The sequence below is a fragment of the Doryrhamphus excisus genome, linkage group LG6 (genome assembly GCF_037039965.1).
Source record: "Doryrhamphus excisus strain RoL-2023G ecotype Guam linkage group LG6, RoL_Dexc_Guam_v1.1, whole genome shotgun sequence".
Taxonomy (NCBI): domain Eukaryota; kingdom Metazoa; phylum Chordata; class Actinopteri; order Syngnathiformes; family Syngnathidae; genus Doryrhamphus; species Doryrhamphus excisus.
In genome coordinates, this window is record NC_136362.1 from 703,824 (window position 1) to 720,413 (window position 16,590).

Sequence of the window (16,590 nt, forward strand, 5' to 3'; positions counted from 1 at the left end):
GTGTCCAAGCCATGTGTTGTGTTGCATGGGCCGCCCCCCCCCTCCCGCAGGTGAAGACCAAGTGTGGCAGAAAGAGCCGGTGAACGCCTCTCACAGCTTTGTGCTGAGGGGCCTGAAGGAGGGTGTGTCCTATAGGGTGCGCTTGGCGGCCAAAGGTCTGGCCGAGCAAGAGCCCCACCGCTCCAAGGAGCTCGTGGTGACGGTACCAGGTGAGGGCGGCTCTCCCGGGCCCCGCTGGAGCTTTGCATGTTGCGTTAGGCTGCCTTCACACTCCAGCTTTGCCACTCATCAAAAACATACTCTCTCTTTGTGACTTCACTACTCTTTCCGCCGCAGTCTAATCATCCAAAATATTCAAAATTTACGACTTTATTTGTTGTTTTGTTTGCTTCCCATCATATTAGTACTTTTTTAAAAATTATATATTTTTTGTTGAATTCTTTAATAATTATTTTATTTCTTTTTCTACTGTAAAGCATCTTTGAGTACTCTGAAAAGCGCTATACAAATAAAATGTATTATTATTTTTTTTTATATTTGTATTTATTTATTATATGTTATTGTATTTATATTTATTATTATATTTAATATATTTTATTATTAATATTTTAGCTTAATGCAACTACAAGGACATGTTTAGCTTAAGCTTTTCATGTTGTAGTTTTCCTGTTAAACGTGACCGCAGCATGGACTACATTGTGATGTTGGAAGGTGTGCCGGGTGGGCGTGGCTTTGATGCTAGTGGTTGCTCAGTGAGGCGTTCAAGATCGTGTCGATTCATATGTACATTGGATCACCATTCACCACCCTGCTAATCCGTGTGATTTTTTTTTTTTATTATTGGTAGGATTATCACGATAAAAATCTAAATTCAGACTCTTTGTGGAGGCGGGGCTAATAGTGGGTGCTAGCACCAAATTAGCTTCGTGCCAAAGCATATGCTAACATGAAAAGTGAGCGCATTTGTTGGTAAGTACTATAGAGGAAAATAGTCTTAAAATCTTAAGAAGTAATAACATTCCCCACTGTTTGGAAGTCCTTGAACGCACCATAGTATGACGCTAAGGTGAAGTTCATATATGATGCTAAGTCCTTCCAGGCAATTAGCGTGGATAATATAGACATGGCTAGCTTGTAGCATTAGCCCGACAACCATGCTAAAGGCTGGAACGGGACTCCCATTCATGTGTTCATCCATCCAATGGTGAGTAGTTGTACATTTCACACCGGAAAAGTGTTTATTATTTAGGGATGGAAGCCGGATCGTATCGTAGGGGGACAATACCCAAAATCAGAGGTCATCATCAAGCTAGCAGCCTTGCTAGCATTTTCAGTGAAAGACAGTACGACGGTACAAAATATAGAAATTAGAAGAATAAATAAAGAATAAATTGAATATTTTTGTTATATTTTTTTTATTTTTAGTTATATTTAATTTTTATATTTCAGGACAAAGCTTTGTATTTTTATTTTATTAATTATAAATATTTCAACATTTGTCTTCCCATTCTGCCTTTTTTATTTATTTTTCTTGTTTTTTTTTATTAATTTTTCCAACATTATTATGTGTCACATTTAGTAGTATCATAAATAGTATAATGTAGGGGCATCCAATCCTTTTCTATGGAGGGTCAAGTACTGAAAAAACAAAAGATGCAGGGGCCATATTTGACTTATTTTGTTCATTTTTTGGGGTTAAAAAAATACCATAATAAATTATAAATAATATAATATATATAAACATAATAATATATATTATTAATAAATAAATATAATAATTATTATTAATAATTATAATTAATTATAAGAAGTAATAACATTAATTATTATTAATAGTTATAATTAATTAGAAATAATTATAAGAAGTAATAACATTCCCCACTATTTTGTTCATTTTTTGGGGTTAAAAAAATACCCTAATAAATTATAAATAATATAATATATATAAATATAATAATATATTATTAATAAATAAATATAATAATTATTATTAATAATTATAATTAATTATAGATAATTATAAGAAGTAATAACATTAATTATTATTAATAATTATAATTAATTATTAATAATTATAAGAAGTAATAACATTCCCCACTATTTTGTTCATTTTTTGGGGTTAAAAAAATACCATAATAAATTATAAATAATATAATATATATAAATATAATAATATATATTATTAATAAATAAATATAATAATTATTATTAATAATTATAATGAATTATAAATAATTATAAGAAGTAATAACATTCCCCACTGTTAGGAAGTCCTTGAACGCACCATAGTATAACGCTAAGGTTCATATATGATGCTAAGTCCTACCAGGCAATTAGCGTGGATAATATAGACATGGCTAGCTTGTAATATATATTATTAATAAATAAATATAATAATTATTATTAATAATTATAATTATATTATTAAAAATAATAATTTTTAAAAAATAAAAAAAATTGTGAAAATGTAGCATTTATTGTATATTTTTGGTAAAAATATATTTCTACAAATATCGGTTATTAATGCCAAATAAATAAAAAATTGGGGGGTAAAAAATACTATAATAAATTATAAATAATATATAATAATATATGTAAATATAAATAAAAATAAAAAATATATAAATATATATAAATATCTAATATAATATAAAGTTGACACCAGAAATGTGTTTAATAGGCGTGTGAGGCATATTTAGGAATGGAAGCCGGATGGTATCGTAAGGTATCAAGGTAGCAAGAAGATTTGGAGGGTTGCGTTCAAAGTCCTGTCGACATTTTTATGTGCTTAACAACAATATTTTTTTACTTTTCCGTGGAGCGTGACCTTCGTGTCAGAAACAGTAAATGTGTGAGTGTCACATGTCACTTCTAATTCCCAAGTTAACCAATCATGGCGTAGTGACGAGTAACGACTAAAGCAACACTTCCATTCAGGAACCTACTAGAAGCAGAGTAGATGCTCCTCATTCACAATTCCACTCAAAGATTGGAGGTGAAAGCGTGATCCTCCTCCTCTCCTTCTCCTCCTCCTCCTCAGCCGTGGCCAGCAGACAGGTGGACATCGCCACGCAGGGTTGGTTCATCGGCCTGATGTGCGCCATCGCCCTCCTGATCCTCATCCTGCTCATCATCTGCTTCATCCAGAGGAACAAAGGAGGCAAATATCCTGGTAAGGATCCCATTCAACTTTATATTGGCAGGGAAAAATCATCTTATTATAGTAGCAGGGCCTTGAACTATTAAAAAAAAAAAATTAATCGCGATTAATCACCTTTGATCCATAGTTAACTCACATTAATCACATTTAATTGCAGATATAAAATTTGTATCTATAATAAGTAGGGGGAATCTCTTTGTGGTAAACAACTACAATGATAATTACATCAAATGTTATGTAAAATGATATCAATTTGGGAACTATGGGCCATTATTTAAAACAATACAATCAACAGCCATATTTTTATATTACTATTTTTCTTTATTATTAGCATATTAGCTCTTAAACACGCCCACAAATGTTCAGCAAATACAAAATGGGAGCGAGTGAGACCTCTCACCCTGACGCAAATTGGATTACGGTGTCAGTTCAAAATGAGATTTGTTTATTTATGATACTGGTTCTATGACTATAGGGGTGTTATTTCATGTCCAGAGTGCTCTAATGTTAAAAAGTGACTTTAGAAGGCAGCAAACAGGGTTTGTATGTCTTATTTTCTTCTATTATGTTGACTATATTGGGTAATAGGAGCGTAAAGGTGACTATAGGGGTGTTATTTCATGTCTGGAGTGCTCTACTGTTAAAAAGTGACTTTAGAGGGTAGCAAACAGGGTTTGTATGTCTTATTTTCTCTTATTATGTTTACTGTATTGGGTAATAGGAGTGTAAAGGTGACTATAGGGGTGTTATTCCATGTCTAGAGTGCTCTAATGTTAAAAAGTGAATTAGAAGGTAGTAAAACAGGGTTTGTATGTCTTATTTTCTCCTATTATGTCTACTATATTGGGTAATAGGAGTGTAAAGGTGACTATAGGGGTGTTATTTCAATGTCTAGAGTGTTCTAATGTTAAAAAAGTGAATTAGAAGGTGGTAAACGGGGTTTGTATGTCTTATTTTTTTTTTCTTATAATTTTTTATTTTATTTCTCATTGTATTTTGTCATTATTTTTAATAATGTTAAAAAGCATATTTAGAAGATGATAAACCGGCTTTCTATGTCTTATAGTATGTCTTACTTGCTAATATTATGTCTACTATATTGGGTAATAGGAGTGTAAAGGTGACTATAGGGGTGTTATTTCATGTCTAGAGTGCTCTATTGTTAAAAAGTGACTTTAGAAGGTAGCAAACGTGGTTTGTATGTCTTATTTTCTTCTATTATGTCGATTATATTGGGTAATAGTAGTGTAAAAGTGACTATAGGGGTGTTATTACATGTCTAGAGGGCTCTAATAATGTTGGAAGGTGTATGTAGAATACCAAAGTATTCCAGTATGGGTTGTATTGCGGTTGTGCTGTCTAACAATGTGTCATGTTTTCCATGCAGTCAAAGAGAAGGAGGACGCTCATACAGACCCGGAGTTCCAGCCCATGAAGGATGAAGACTGTACTTTTGGGGAATACAGGTGAGAGTAAACACACTCGAGGCTCAGTAGTGACCTTGACCGCCACCCCAGAACCCTTTTAAACCCATCAAGTCGTCCCCTGGACACTCTGCCCGTCTTTTGCCCGTCTTTTCACCAACACCAAGTGACATCAACAGGAAGTGGCTCCGCTATGGTAAAGCAAAGGATGTGTGGTCGTTCTGGGATTTGGGACATCCCGGATGGCACCGGCCCGAGTCTTTGATGGGACTTTTTTGGTGTCAGAAGCGGGATTCTTTAGGTTCTCAGGATAAAATTAGTTTCTTGACAAAAAGACACAAGTGCATTCGAAGAATTTGCGTGCAACACAAAAGTCACCCGAAGCCCCTCCTCTTCCTCTGATAAGCTACTCAAGACGGTCATGTGCACTCGGGGTGTAACGTTACGCCATGATCGTGATTTAGTACACAACTTAGCTTTTTTTTCAGTTTTTCTTACGTGCATTCTTAGCTGTATTATTTTACCTGTTTGTATATCTTTAGAACACACAGAAGAGAAAAAGAGGTGTGTTTTTGTCTTGTATAAGGATTGTCAACAATCCACAAAAGTGCACTTTTTCTTGAAAGAAACGCGAGTGTGAATTTTTTTAAAATTTTTTGTCGTATTATAGTCGTCCTGCCCCCAATCCAAGTCTTCCTACCCTAAGTCGACACGGAGGTGTATATGTGTACCGTAAATACGCTAATCGTTACACCCCGAGCGTCGACCCTCTCTTGCTATGCTTAGCATCCTTTGAAGCACTTTACATATTTTCTATGTGCTTTATTTGTGTCATGTACACACACAATAACTCCAAACTAACAAAAAAAACTACTTGAGTTTATATTTGATATTCTTTGTTTTCTATCGTGTGTACCCAAATGTACAGAATATGCACAGGAAATACTATATATATATATATATATATATATATATATATATATGCATGGTGTATAAAAACTGCATCATGTACATGCAAGAATACTACTGTACTGTATGTACACACGCATGTACCACAGTTCCAGTGCATGGTAGATTTGCGTTTCATAACATAACAGTCGTGCTTTCCATAAGCCAAGTCTATTTTTCCTTGGGAGAAAAATCCATGCAAAAATGTGTCGGATTGTTATATTCATGGTAATCATATGAAGGAATATTCGGGTCACAGCTGTTGTCGTGTACTACGAGAATACCGCTGTATTGTTGTGGTGCGAAAAATGTCATGAGGGAATGTGGACCAAAAAATGTCACACAAGTTGCAAAAATAAGGGAAAATAACAAAAAAATCAATATTACATGGCATTTTTGACATTCTTGTAATTAGGGGTGTCAAAACATGACAAGATTTCTTGTTCAGAGTCATTTGATGATGATAAATAAATAAATGAATGTATTGCCATGTACATGCGTGTCTGTTTTCCTCCAGACAGGCAGGAGGAGGTTTCACTCTGCCATTGCTCTTCAGCACCTTGGCACGTTTGTTGCATTGATCAGCAGCACAGTTTCACTTTTAGGTGCTAATTTGGATTCAGAAAAAGCTGATTTAATAATAATATTATTATTGTTGTTGTTAATAATATTAATAATTTAATTAATAAGTATTATTTTAATATTATTATTGCCAATTATATAATAATAATTTAATTAATAATAATTTTATTAATAATTTTAATAAGAATAGTATTATAATAGTATTATTAGGTTATAATAATATTAATATAATATGAATATGACAATATTGACAATAATTTAATTAATAATTATTTTAATAATAACATATTATTTATATTGTTGTTGTATTATTAAAATAATTATTAATTAAATAATAAATATTATTTTAATAATATTGTTGCCAATTATATTAATAATAATAATTTCATTAATAATAATTTTAATAAGAATAATTTTAATAAGAATAGTATTATTATAATAGTATTATTAGGCTATAATAATATTAATATAATATTAATATAATATTAATATGACAATATTGACAATAATGTAATTATTATTTTAATAATAATAACATATTATTTATATTGTTGTATTATTAAAATAATTATTAATTGAATTATTGTCAATATTGTCATTATAATAATTTTAATAAGAATAGTATTATTATAATAGTATTATTAGGTTATAATAATATTAATATAATATTAATTAATATAATATTAATATGACAATATTGACAATAATTTAATTAATAATTATTTTAATAATAATAACATATTTTTTATATTGTTGTTGTATTATTAAAATAATTAATTGAATTATTGTCAATATTGTCATATTAATATTATATTAATATTATTATAATCTAATAATACTATTATAATAATACTATTATTATTAAAATTATTATTAATTAAATTATTAGTAATATCATTGGCAATAATAATATTATTAAAATAATATTTATTGATTAAATTAATTTAATAATAGTAACATTATTTATATTGTTGTTGTATTATTAAAATAATTATTAATTAAATTATTGTCAATATTGTCATATTCATATTATATTAATATTATTATAACCTAATAATACTATTATAATAATACTATTCTTATTAAAATTATTATTAATTAAATTATTATTAATATAATTGGCAATAATATATAAATATATAAATAGTAACAATGATAATATCGTTGCTATATGTTATTTTGTTAATTGTTATTGTTAATAATAATATTAACAATAATTTCATTATTTTAATAATAATAACAATAATAATGATAATGCGGTATTATTATTATTAAAATAATAATTATTAAATTATTAATATAAATATTATTAACAACATAAATATTATTTTTGTTATGATTGTTATTATAGATAGTACATTGGGGGATTTCTGGAAGGGGTGAAATGACCTTCCAAATACGATGGTGATTGTACGTCTGGCAACACTGTTCGTCATATTCTGCTCTTCCTTTGGGATGAAGACGTGTTTTTGGTTATTTCCTAAATAGAAATGTCAAGTTTGTTTGGTGTGTGATCTGTCTGAGCCTTGGGAGAGGTAAGGGGGTGTTATGTGCTATTTATGTGTGTGTGTGTGTTTGGGTGTCGGGGGTCATCATCGGTCAGCAGCATGTGGTCATCGAGCCGTCATGGTGTCCATTAACGTACACACAATCCTTACAAATCCAAACGCTCCAAATCCTTTACTATTTACATTCCTTAGGATTAACTTAAACATGAGCAATGTCCACATACCGGAAATTACGTCCTCTCTCCGGTTATCACAGCCGTCCACTTTGCTGTATGCATTTAATAAAGTAAATAATTATCAAATAAATTCTACATTTTTGCTTTTTTCCAAATATTTAGACTTTTTCCTTAAATAATTTCCATACATTTTTCCCAAGTATTACCCCTTTATTCCCATAACACTTCCACTTTATTTCCATTATATAATAATTTGTATTTATCCAAACATGACAACTTTATTATTACATTTTTTTGGCATAATGTTTTGACTTTTAACGAATAACTTCCTATTTTTTTTTAATATTTCAACTGTATACTACAAAAAATATTTTTCTCATAATTTAAGTTGGGGTTTTTTTACAATTCTTTTCATGTTTTGTCTTTATTTTCATCATAAAAAACTGCAAACTTTAACAGCAACGAATTGCAAAATCAGCAGTCATTTCCAAGAATAAAGTCAAAATATTAAGACAACAAGAACATTTTATGAGCTTAATGTTGTCATTTTAGAGTGAAAATAATGTAATTTTATTAGTATTTTTTGGGTAGAATTAAAATATGATATTATGGGAATAAAGTCATAATGTTATGAAAAGAAAATTGATGGTTTTTATTTTTTTTATTTATTTTTATTGCTTTGCTTCTTGTTTTTAATATTTTAATATCTATTTTATTTCTTATTTGATCTTTTAGTTTTGGATTAAATTCCATTTGTACCTTTTATTTATTGTATTTTATTTTTACTTTTTATTTTACTAGTCTGTATTTTACTAGCACTTTGGAAACTATGTTTATAAAACGTGCTATATAAATAAAGCGGATTGGATTGGAAAAAGGAAGTTGAAATATTTGGAAAATTACAATAAATATATATTGTGTATGAAATATAGAGTATATGATGTTTAAGTATATTTTAAAAATAAGAAAGTGGCCAAGTTGCATTCTTTTATTTCATCACAACATGGCCCCCCATTGGGTTTGTGATGATGCTTTGGAAGTTGTTTTGCTGCTTTTCTGATTCCCATCATGGCCTTTACGTGTGTGTGTGTGTGTGTGTGTGTGTGTGTGTGTGTGTGTGTGTGTGTGTGTGTGAGATGCTACCAACACATCATGTCTATACTGGTTTCAAGGGGAATCCACCAGACTCATCCGCTTGATGTTTATTCCTCTTTTGCCTGACTGAAACCAACCATTCATACCAAAGATGTTTTTTTTAGTCATGGAGCTAACCCCATTCAAAGTCTAAAAGCAATGATTGACAGGTGCTCCATGTTTAAAAAAAAAGTCACGGCGGCGTCCATCTCACCTGCTAACTGCATGTTTCCTCCCTCAGCGACAATGAGGACCATAAACCTTTAAAAGGGAGCCGCACGCCATCGAGCGGGACGGTTAAGCGAGACGACAGTGACGACAGTTTAGTGGACTACGGGGAAGGAGGCGATGGCCAGTTCAACGAGGACGGCTCCTTTATTGGCCAGTATAGCGGAAAGAGTGCCAGCCGGGATGCCGTCGAGGGCCCGGAGAGCTCGGAGGCGCCGTCCCCGATTAACGCCATGAACTCTCTTCTGCCCGCTTTTTAGTGGAAGCCGTTGTAAAACTGAAAAACAATACATAGGTACATTCAGGTATGCTACACATGACGATATGAGCAATGGGTACTGAAGTAAAATACGAACAAATATGTCATCAAATGTAAAATAATCAATGGAATATCATACATAAGGATATAAAATTCAATAAACGTACAGTTTGTGCTTGTTCAAGAACAACACAAACAAGGATGGATGGAGATTAGATGCGACTGTCTCCACCAGACACAGTATAAACAAAAATGGCCGATTCAAATTAACTTTATGACTAAACAGCCGAAAACAATTAACACAACCGCTAGAGGGCGCCAAATACACGAAATAAATCACATACTAATTTGAGGGATAGAACAAACTATTGAACTCTTTTGTGTGATGCGCACTCGATTGACGTCACAATCCTCACAAACGAAATTCATTTCATTAATACATAATAATAATTAGCCATAACCTCTTATTACTATGTTCAAATAGTAAACAAACATTACCGCGTCACTACAATGCAGTACCGAGTACAGGAAATATGCCACACGGCTTTTAATCAACAGTAGTGTGCTAACGTCACATTGTAAGCTAATATTAGCATATTTGCCTCTTGTTAGCAAGAATATGAGCCAAAAAAAATGCTAAATTAGCTCCTAATACCGCAGAAAAAACACCAATTCCACGTGGCCTTGAAGTGTTTATTCATCGCCGTTGACGCCTGCCGAAGTACGTAGCCAAATTTCGACTAGCTAACGTCGTGCTAACATCGTTATTTCCCGAAATTACTTGGAATCACTAACTCAGTAAATCAATTTAATCAACAAAAATCTACCTAAAATCGGCTTGTATTAAAATACTCAGTTAATCATCTATTAAAACGTTTTTTTAGCCTCCACTGGCTAGCTGGGTTAGCTAGTTGGCTAGCTGCATGCTAAGTTAATTGGCAACAAATTGTCCATAAGTATAAATGTGGGTGTTAATGTTTGTTTGACAGCCGGGATAGGCTCTAGCATACCCCCGCGACCCTCGTGAGGTTAAGTGGCATAGAAAACCGGCTAGCACGATAGCTAGCAGTATCACTCAAACACAGTTTTAGCGCTAAGTGCTAGTGTACAAGGCAAGAGTTAGCGGGTTTGCTAGTCAGCTAGTGATTTGTCAGCTAGCCCAGCTAGCTAACCCTACTTTTACCAAACGTTAATTCAGTGTAAAAGTTAATTGGGCAGCTAGCTACTGTAGCTAGCATCAGCATCAAAAGGACAAGGTTTTCCTAGTTAGCGTGCTAAGTCATTTGTCCGTTAGCTATGTCGACCCACATTTGGAAAGCTAGTTTGGGTTTCAACAGAACCGAGGAGGAAGCTGTTGCATTTTAGCTAGCAGAACATAGCCTTGCTCGCTAACCAACAAAAATCAAAATTGTTTTTTTTTATTGAACTTTTCTTCGGCTTTGATTCCAGTTGTCTTATGTTGTGATTGGAACAACAAAGCGAGACGTTAGCACACTACTGTACATAGCAATAGCACGCTAGAGATGCTAACCATACATGTTCAGGTGTCATCGCTCTGGATGAAGATGCATGGCATGTCATGTGACCTCCCCGCCTTTCCACCCCCGCCTGCATGCAACCTTTGCTTATAGCGCTTGATATGAATGACTGGGTTAGCCGTCACGTGCTAGTGCCTTGAATTCACACACTACACTCCATCTTCACATTAAACAAGCTTGGGCAGAAGAGTGTGGAATGTGGACACGATTAAATAAAACCCAAAAAAAGTAAAATTACTCACCCCAACAGACTTTTAAAGGACAAGGAAAAGGTTATTAGGCCACTCCCAATTTCACAGATTTTCAAAAATACAATAACAAAGAAATAATGTTATTTCCTTGTTATTGTTTAGTCAAAATATATTCATATTTGTGCCACTTTTTATGCAATATTAAGTCAAAATAAGGCGTTCAAAGAGATGTAGTATCCTACACTCGTCACAAGGTGTCAGTACTGTTACACTGGCGAGCCAATCGCCACTACAGGAAGTAATGTACAGAAACAGGAAGTAAAAAAAAACACAACAACAACAAGGAACTCTCAATGCTAGCATGTGAGAGTCGATATTATAGCTTATTCTCTTTTATTATGTCTACTATATTGCGTAATAGAGGTATAAAGGTGACTATAGGGGTGTTATTTCATGTCTAGAGGGCTCTAATTATGTTCAAAAGTCTATTTCAAAGGTGGTAAACATTTTTTTTTTTTACCAAAAATAATCAATTTATAAACAAGGACTCTACTTTTAAGAAGTTCGCTTATCACGGTCGGGTAACGAAGCGTCTTAAACGAGGGAGTACTGTCTTGCTTTTCAAAAATATAAAAAAAACATCTTTACAGGTTTGATGATGCTGGTGTGCGTGTTTTTTTTTTTTGTGATGTGTGTGTCTTAGCGGGAGTACACGCTAAACTAGCAAACCTGTTTTCAGGAAAGGCGGATTATAGATTTTGGTGCAAATCTGGGTTAAGGTGCAGGCTGTGCTTTTATAAATGGCTTATAAGGGGTTAATCATGTTACATAGCGTTACATGGCGTTACGTAGCGCCGCGCAATGCTACATGCTGTGCTTTTCACCTGTAGTATTATTATTATTATTATTATTATTATTATTACCAACTTTTGGTGAATGAGACGGCCTAATTCATAATTCATAAGGCTTGCATTCAATGTTTTAAGGCCTTGGGGGAGGTCTTGCTCTGCTTATGTAATCCTGTGTAGCACATCCAGGATGAACGACTGGTACTAACGATGCTTGACAGCCGTTAACGGGATCAAGGTTTGTTTTTTTTCTTAACTTGCATCAAGTTTGACTTCTTTTTTTTTTATTTCCATAATCCTTGAATATTTGTCTTTGAAAATTGTAAATAAAGTTAGATTGATTGTACAGACAGCCTTTTTGTTCTTGTGCATGCTTCAACTTGTTCATAGAACTGTATTAAATACCGACATGTAGAGAATATATATATATATATAATTATAAATACAAATGTGAGCATTTCTTGCTGTGTATGATGTACATAAGTTGTACTGTGATACAAATTATATACGCTTGATTTCCTTCTTTTTTATGATGACCTTATTTGGTGGCATATTTGATGTATTATTTCCAGATTTCATATTGTTTTGTATTTAAGATGCAGATTTGTACTAACACAACAAAACGTTCTCGGTCGCTATTCAATGTATTCTTTATTGTAGTGCAAGTATGGAATACACAGAACCAATAAATAATAATTTGCTTTCATCTCTGAGTAATGATGCTTTTTTTTGCATGCTTTTAGAAAAGCCTGGATCATTTATACTTATATATTTTATATTATATATATTATATATGTGTATAATATATAAATATATATATATTATATTATACTTTTTTTTTACAACAAAAAATCTCTGACACACCTGGACTGGTGGCCAGCCAATCACAGGGCACATATAGACAAACAACCATTCACACTCACATTCATACCTATGGACAATTTGGAGTGGCTAATTAACCTAGCATGTTTTTGGAATGTGGGAGGAAACCGGAGTACCTGGAGAAAACCCACGCATGCACAGGGGAGAACATGCAAACTCCACACAGAGATGGCCGAGGGTGGAATTGAACCCTGGTCTCCTAGCTGTGACGTCTACGCGCTAGCCACTTGACCATCCCCTAACATATAGTTGTTTTTTAAAGGTTGTCGTGACTGCCACCTAGTGGCGCTAATGATGGATGCTTTGATGCAGTTCTTACTATGATGCCTTCAGGGACCACTCAACAGAGTAAGAAATCTCAACACTTGAGGAAAAATACATGATCTGTCATTATTTGGCCTCTGGTGTGACTCCTCCCTGCTTCTGGGATGAGACTCAGCAGCTCCAAATCTAAGGCCATGGTTCTCAGTCGGAAAAGAGTTGGGAATGAGATCCTGCCCCAGGCGGCGGAGTTGAAGTATCTCGGGGTCACGAATGAGGGGCGGCGGGAGCGTGATGTCAACAGACAGGCGGTCACTGTACCGGACCGTTGTCGTGAAAGAGCTGAGCAAAGCTCTAAATTTTACTGGTCGATCTATGTGGTGGCCCGGGATGCCCCCGTGGGGTGGCTGGCCTGGGAACGCCTTGGGGTGCTCTCAGTGGGGCTGGAAAAAAAGAATGAATATTTCTCCTGCGTCCCCTTTGTTGCATCCAGGTTGATTCATATTCCACCAGCCCCCCCCTGTGTCCCGTGTGTATTATGTGGATGACAGGGTGAATCGGGGGTCACCCTTTGCATGAGCCCCCCCACCAGAGATCATTGGGGCTTATCTTAGCTTAGCTTATCTCACCTTCCTCCTCTCTGCATCTCATGCCGTCTGGTTGATGTTTTTCACCAGCAAGACCTGAGTGAGACCCGGTATCTCTTGGAAGTGGGGGTGGGGTCCGGGTGGGGGCGGGGGGGCATCAAATAAAACAAACGTCCAATCAGAAATCAAATCAATACAATCCTGAGACGTCGGCCCTCCATCTGATCCCTTGTCACATGCTCTGCACCCCTCCTGGTTTCACAGGGGGGGGGGACGGACGGACGAGGGGGGAGGGGTGGTCCACCCCCCCCCCCCATTGATTGCTGCATTATTTATGTGCCGTCACAAACAAGTCAGAGTATTATTTGCAGTGCCGAAGCTTTAAATGTAAATCCCCTCCCCAGGGGGGGGTGGGGTGTGTGTGTGTATGTGGGGGGGGGGGGGGTTATTTGAGTTGTCCCACGGTCACGGCCTTGGAATCCCAAACATGACTCGTTGCTTTACACTCTGACTCTGCCCACCCAGGAAGTCCTTTTTATTTCTCATTTGTATTGTTTGATTCATGTTTTTGTTATTTCTTCCAAGCAGGAAATGGGGAAGAGTTAAAATGCAACACACACAAAGTGTGGGGGAGCCTGCACAATGTGGTAAACACACAGCTAGTATTGATGATATCATTTACTAAAAGCACTAAAAAAACAAACAGCAAAAATTAAAAATAAGCATAGAATAAAGCCCTACAGGGAAAAAAGCTGGAATCTCATGAGAAATAACGAGAATAACATTATAATAAAAAAGTCTAAATCATAAAGTTGAAATATTAAAAAAACATATCTGAAAAACATGCTAATATTATAAGAAACACATAAAAAATAAATTATAAAGGTGTAATATTATGATAACAACTCAAACTAAATAAAGCTCGAATTTTCATGGAAAACTAGCTTCTAATATTACAATAATAAAGAAAAAATATTAAACATAAACATCACTTCCGGCCTTACGGGAATATTCACGTCAACACTCCCCTCTAGTGGTCACAATGAGACACAACAAACACAAGCGATACAACAAGACATACTTCAATGATTCAAAAATACTTTTTTTGCTGTAATTTTAGATATTGTTTTAAAACATAGTCAAAGTTTTGCAATGATTGACGTTGATAAATGAACTAAAAATAATAACACCACATAATAATTGTGTGGAAGTGCCGAGACATAACAACACACCGAATAGCAACAACAACACGACCCCATTCCTTCACGCTCACCTTATCCGGGTGGCAACTACTTCCCCTATTAATAGTTCCGGGGTGAATTATGTACTAACAACCTAGCATTACACGTACTCATTTTTTTATTCACTTTTCTGCTTCTCCGGCTTAGTAGAGTGATTGGCAACTTAATAATAAATACAGAAGATAACCTGTAAATTAAATCGTCATCCGAAACCGAAATAGGATACTATTTTCGATACTATAGATGCTCGGATCAATCCGTGAACACGGAAAGCAGGTAAGCTAGTAACACAATGGCGGCCAAAATCAGCTCAAAAGCTGCAGGAATATGAGCTTAAATGCAAATATATGGCGTATAAAAACACAAACATATCTACGGGATGTACGTGATCTTGGACAAACTTCTCCAATTTACAGTTTTCCACACAGAGCTTTCCTCTCCTTGCGACACGCCCGGCTATGCCTCCCTCTAGCGGCGCCGCCCGTCACTGCGCCTCCCCTGCCATCCAAAGCAAGAGCAGAGAGCGGCTCTCCGCCAGTTTCTTCCGCAGCTCTTACTGGGCGGCCGGTCTGCGTTGATCAGATGTGAGCGTCGTGTGGGGATCGAGCCCAAGGTAGGAATGTTTTGATGATAGGATTGTTATGATGATTGTTATGATGACCCATCTTAGAAGGGGGGGTGTCTGTGGTGTCATTCAATGGTGTTTACATGGAAGCTTCCGCATTGCAGAATGCTACAATCCGTCAAACGGTGTATGGATTCTGTAGGAAAACATCCAGTATTTCTTTTCTTATACGGGGTTGGATTGGTGCTGATGTGGCATGATGCACATCCGTGCACGGTGCGTGACGTGCATGGCGACGTGTGTTGTTACTATGCGCTCCTGCTTTGGAAAGTAGCCTTGCTGAGATGGTGGTGGAGTCACACATGACATCTTGGACCGTGAATATTATCTTGATGTCAATTCTGTATATCATGTTTGCAGAGGTATCATCATGTCAGGGGGTGGCCCTTTGCAGGGGTGTTGAGGGAGGGGGTGCAGGTGAAAGTGCGGCACCTCCCTAGTGGAGGTTTAAAAACATCATAAATTAATTCTTATAATGCACATTTTTCATGTAGAAATAGTTTATTCATTCATTTTCTACCGCTTATCTGGGGGCTTCAGACCCCCTAAAATGTTCTAAACCCCCATCTGAATAATTTGATATATTTTTTTGATTTTTTTACAAATGTTTATTGACAAATAAAATCTTGACAAATTTCATATAATGGGACAAAAGCAGGCTAATAAGCAAGCTAGTACGAGCCTACTACTACTAGTAGTTGCAATAGTAATAATCATTTTAGGGGGCTTCAGCCCCCCTAAAATGTTCTTAAGCCCCCCCTGAATAATTTGATATTTTTTATTGATTTTTTACAAATTTATTATTGACAAATAAAATATTGACAAAATTCATATATTAGGGCAATATACTAGTAGCAGTAGTAATAATAATTTTAGGGGGCTTCAGCCCCCCTAATATGTTCTTAAGCCCCCCTGAATAATTTGATATTTTTTATTGATAAAAAAATTATTGATTTTTTTTCCAAAAAAATAATCTGACAAATTTCATATAATAGGAC

At 34.8% G+C, this 16,590-nt stretch overlaps 2 protein-coding genes across 22 annotated transcripts in view; both read left to right on the forward strand.

The window, feature by feature from the left end:
* Window positions 1-12,681, forward strand: part of LOC131138918 (neuronal cell adhesion molecule-like) — an 87,764-nt gene extending 75,083 nt beyond the window's left edge. For 14 of the 20 annotated variants that reach the window (XM_078791049.1, XM_078791055.1, XM_078791054.1 and 11 more), the window contains 4 exons: window positions 51-209; window positions 3,041-3,172; window positions 4,548-4,626; window positions 9,174-12,681. In XM_078791049.1, coding sequence (XP_078647175.1) covers window positions 51-209; window positions 3,041-3,172; window positions 4,548-4,626; window positions 9,174-9,420 — 617 coding nt within the window. In that variant the 3' untranslated portion in view covers window positions 9,421-12,681. The remainder of the gene's footprint in view (window positions 1-50; window positions 210-3,040; window positions 3,173-4,547; window positions 4,627-9,173) is intronic. The other 6 variants (XM_078791059.1, XM_078791058.1, XM_058088300.2 and 3 more) reach the window with 1 other exon arrangement.
* A 2,754-nt stretch (window positions 12,682-15,435) lies between these two features.
* The window catches only part of cntn1a (contactin 1a), a 51,050-nt gene continuing 49,895 nt past the window's right edge, over window positions 15,436-16,590 (forward strand). For both annotated transcript variants that reach the window (XM_078791061.1, XM_078791062.1), the window contains exon 1: window positions 15,436-15,580. The gene's annotated coding sequence lies outside the window, so the exon portion shown is untranslated. The remainder of the gene's footprint in view (window positions 15,581-16,590) is intronic.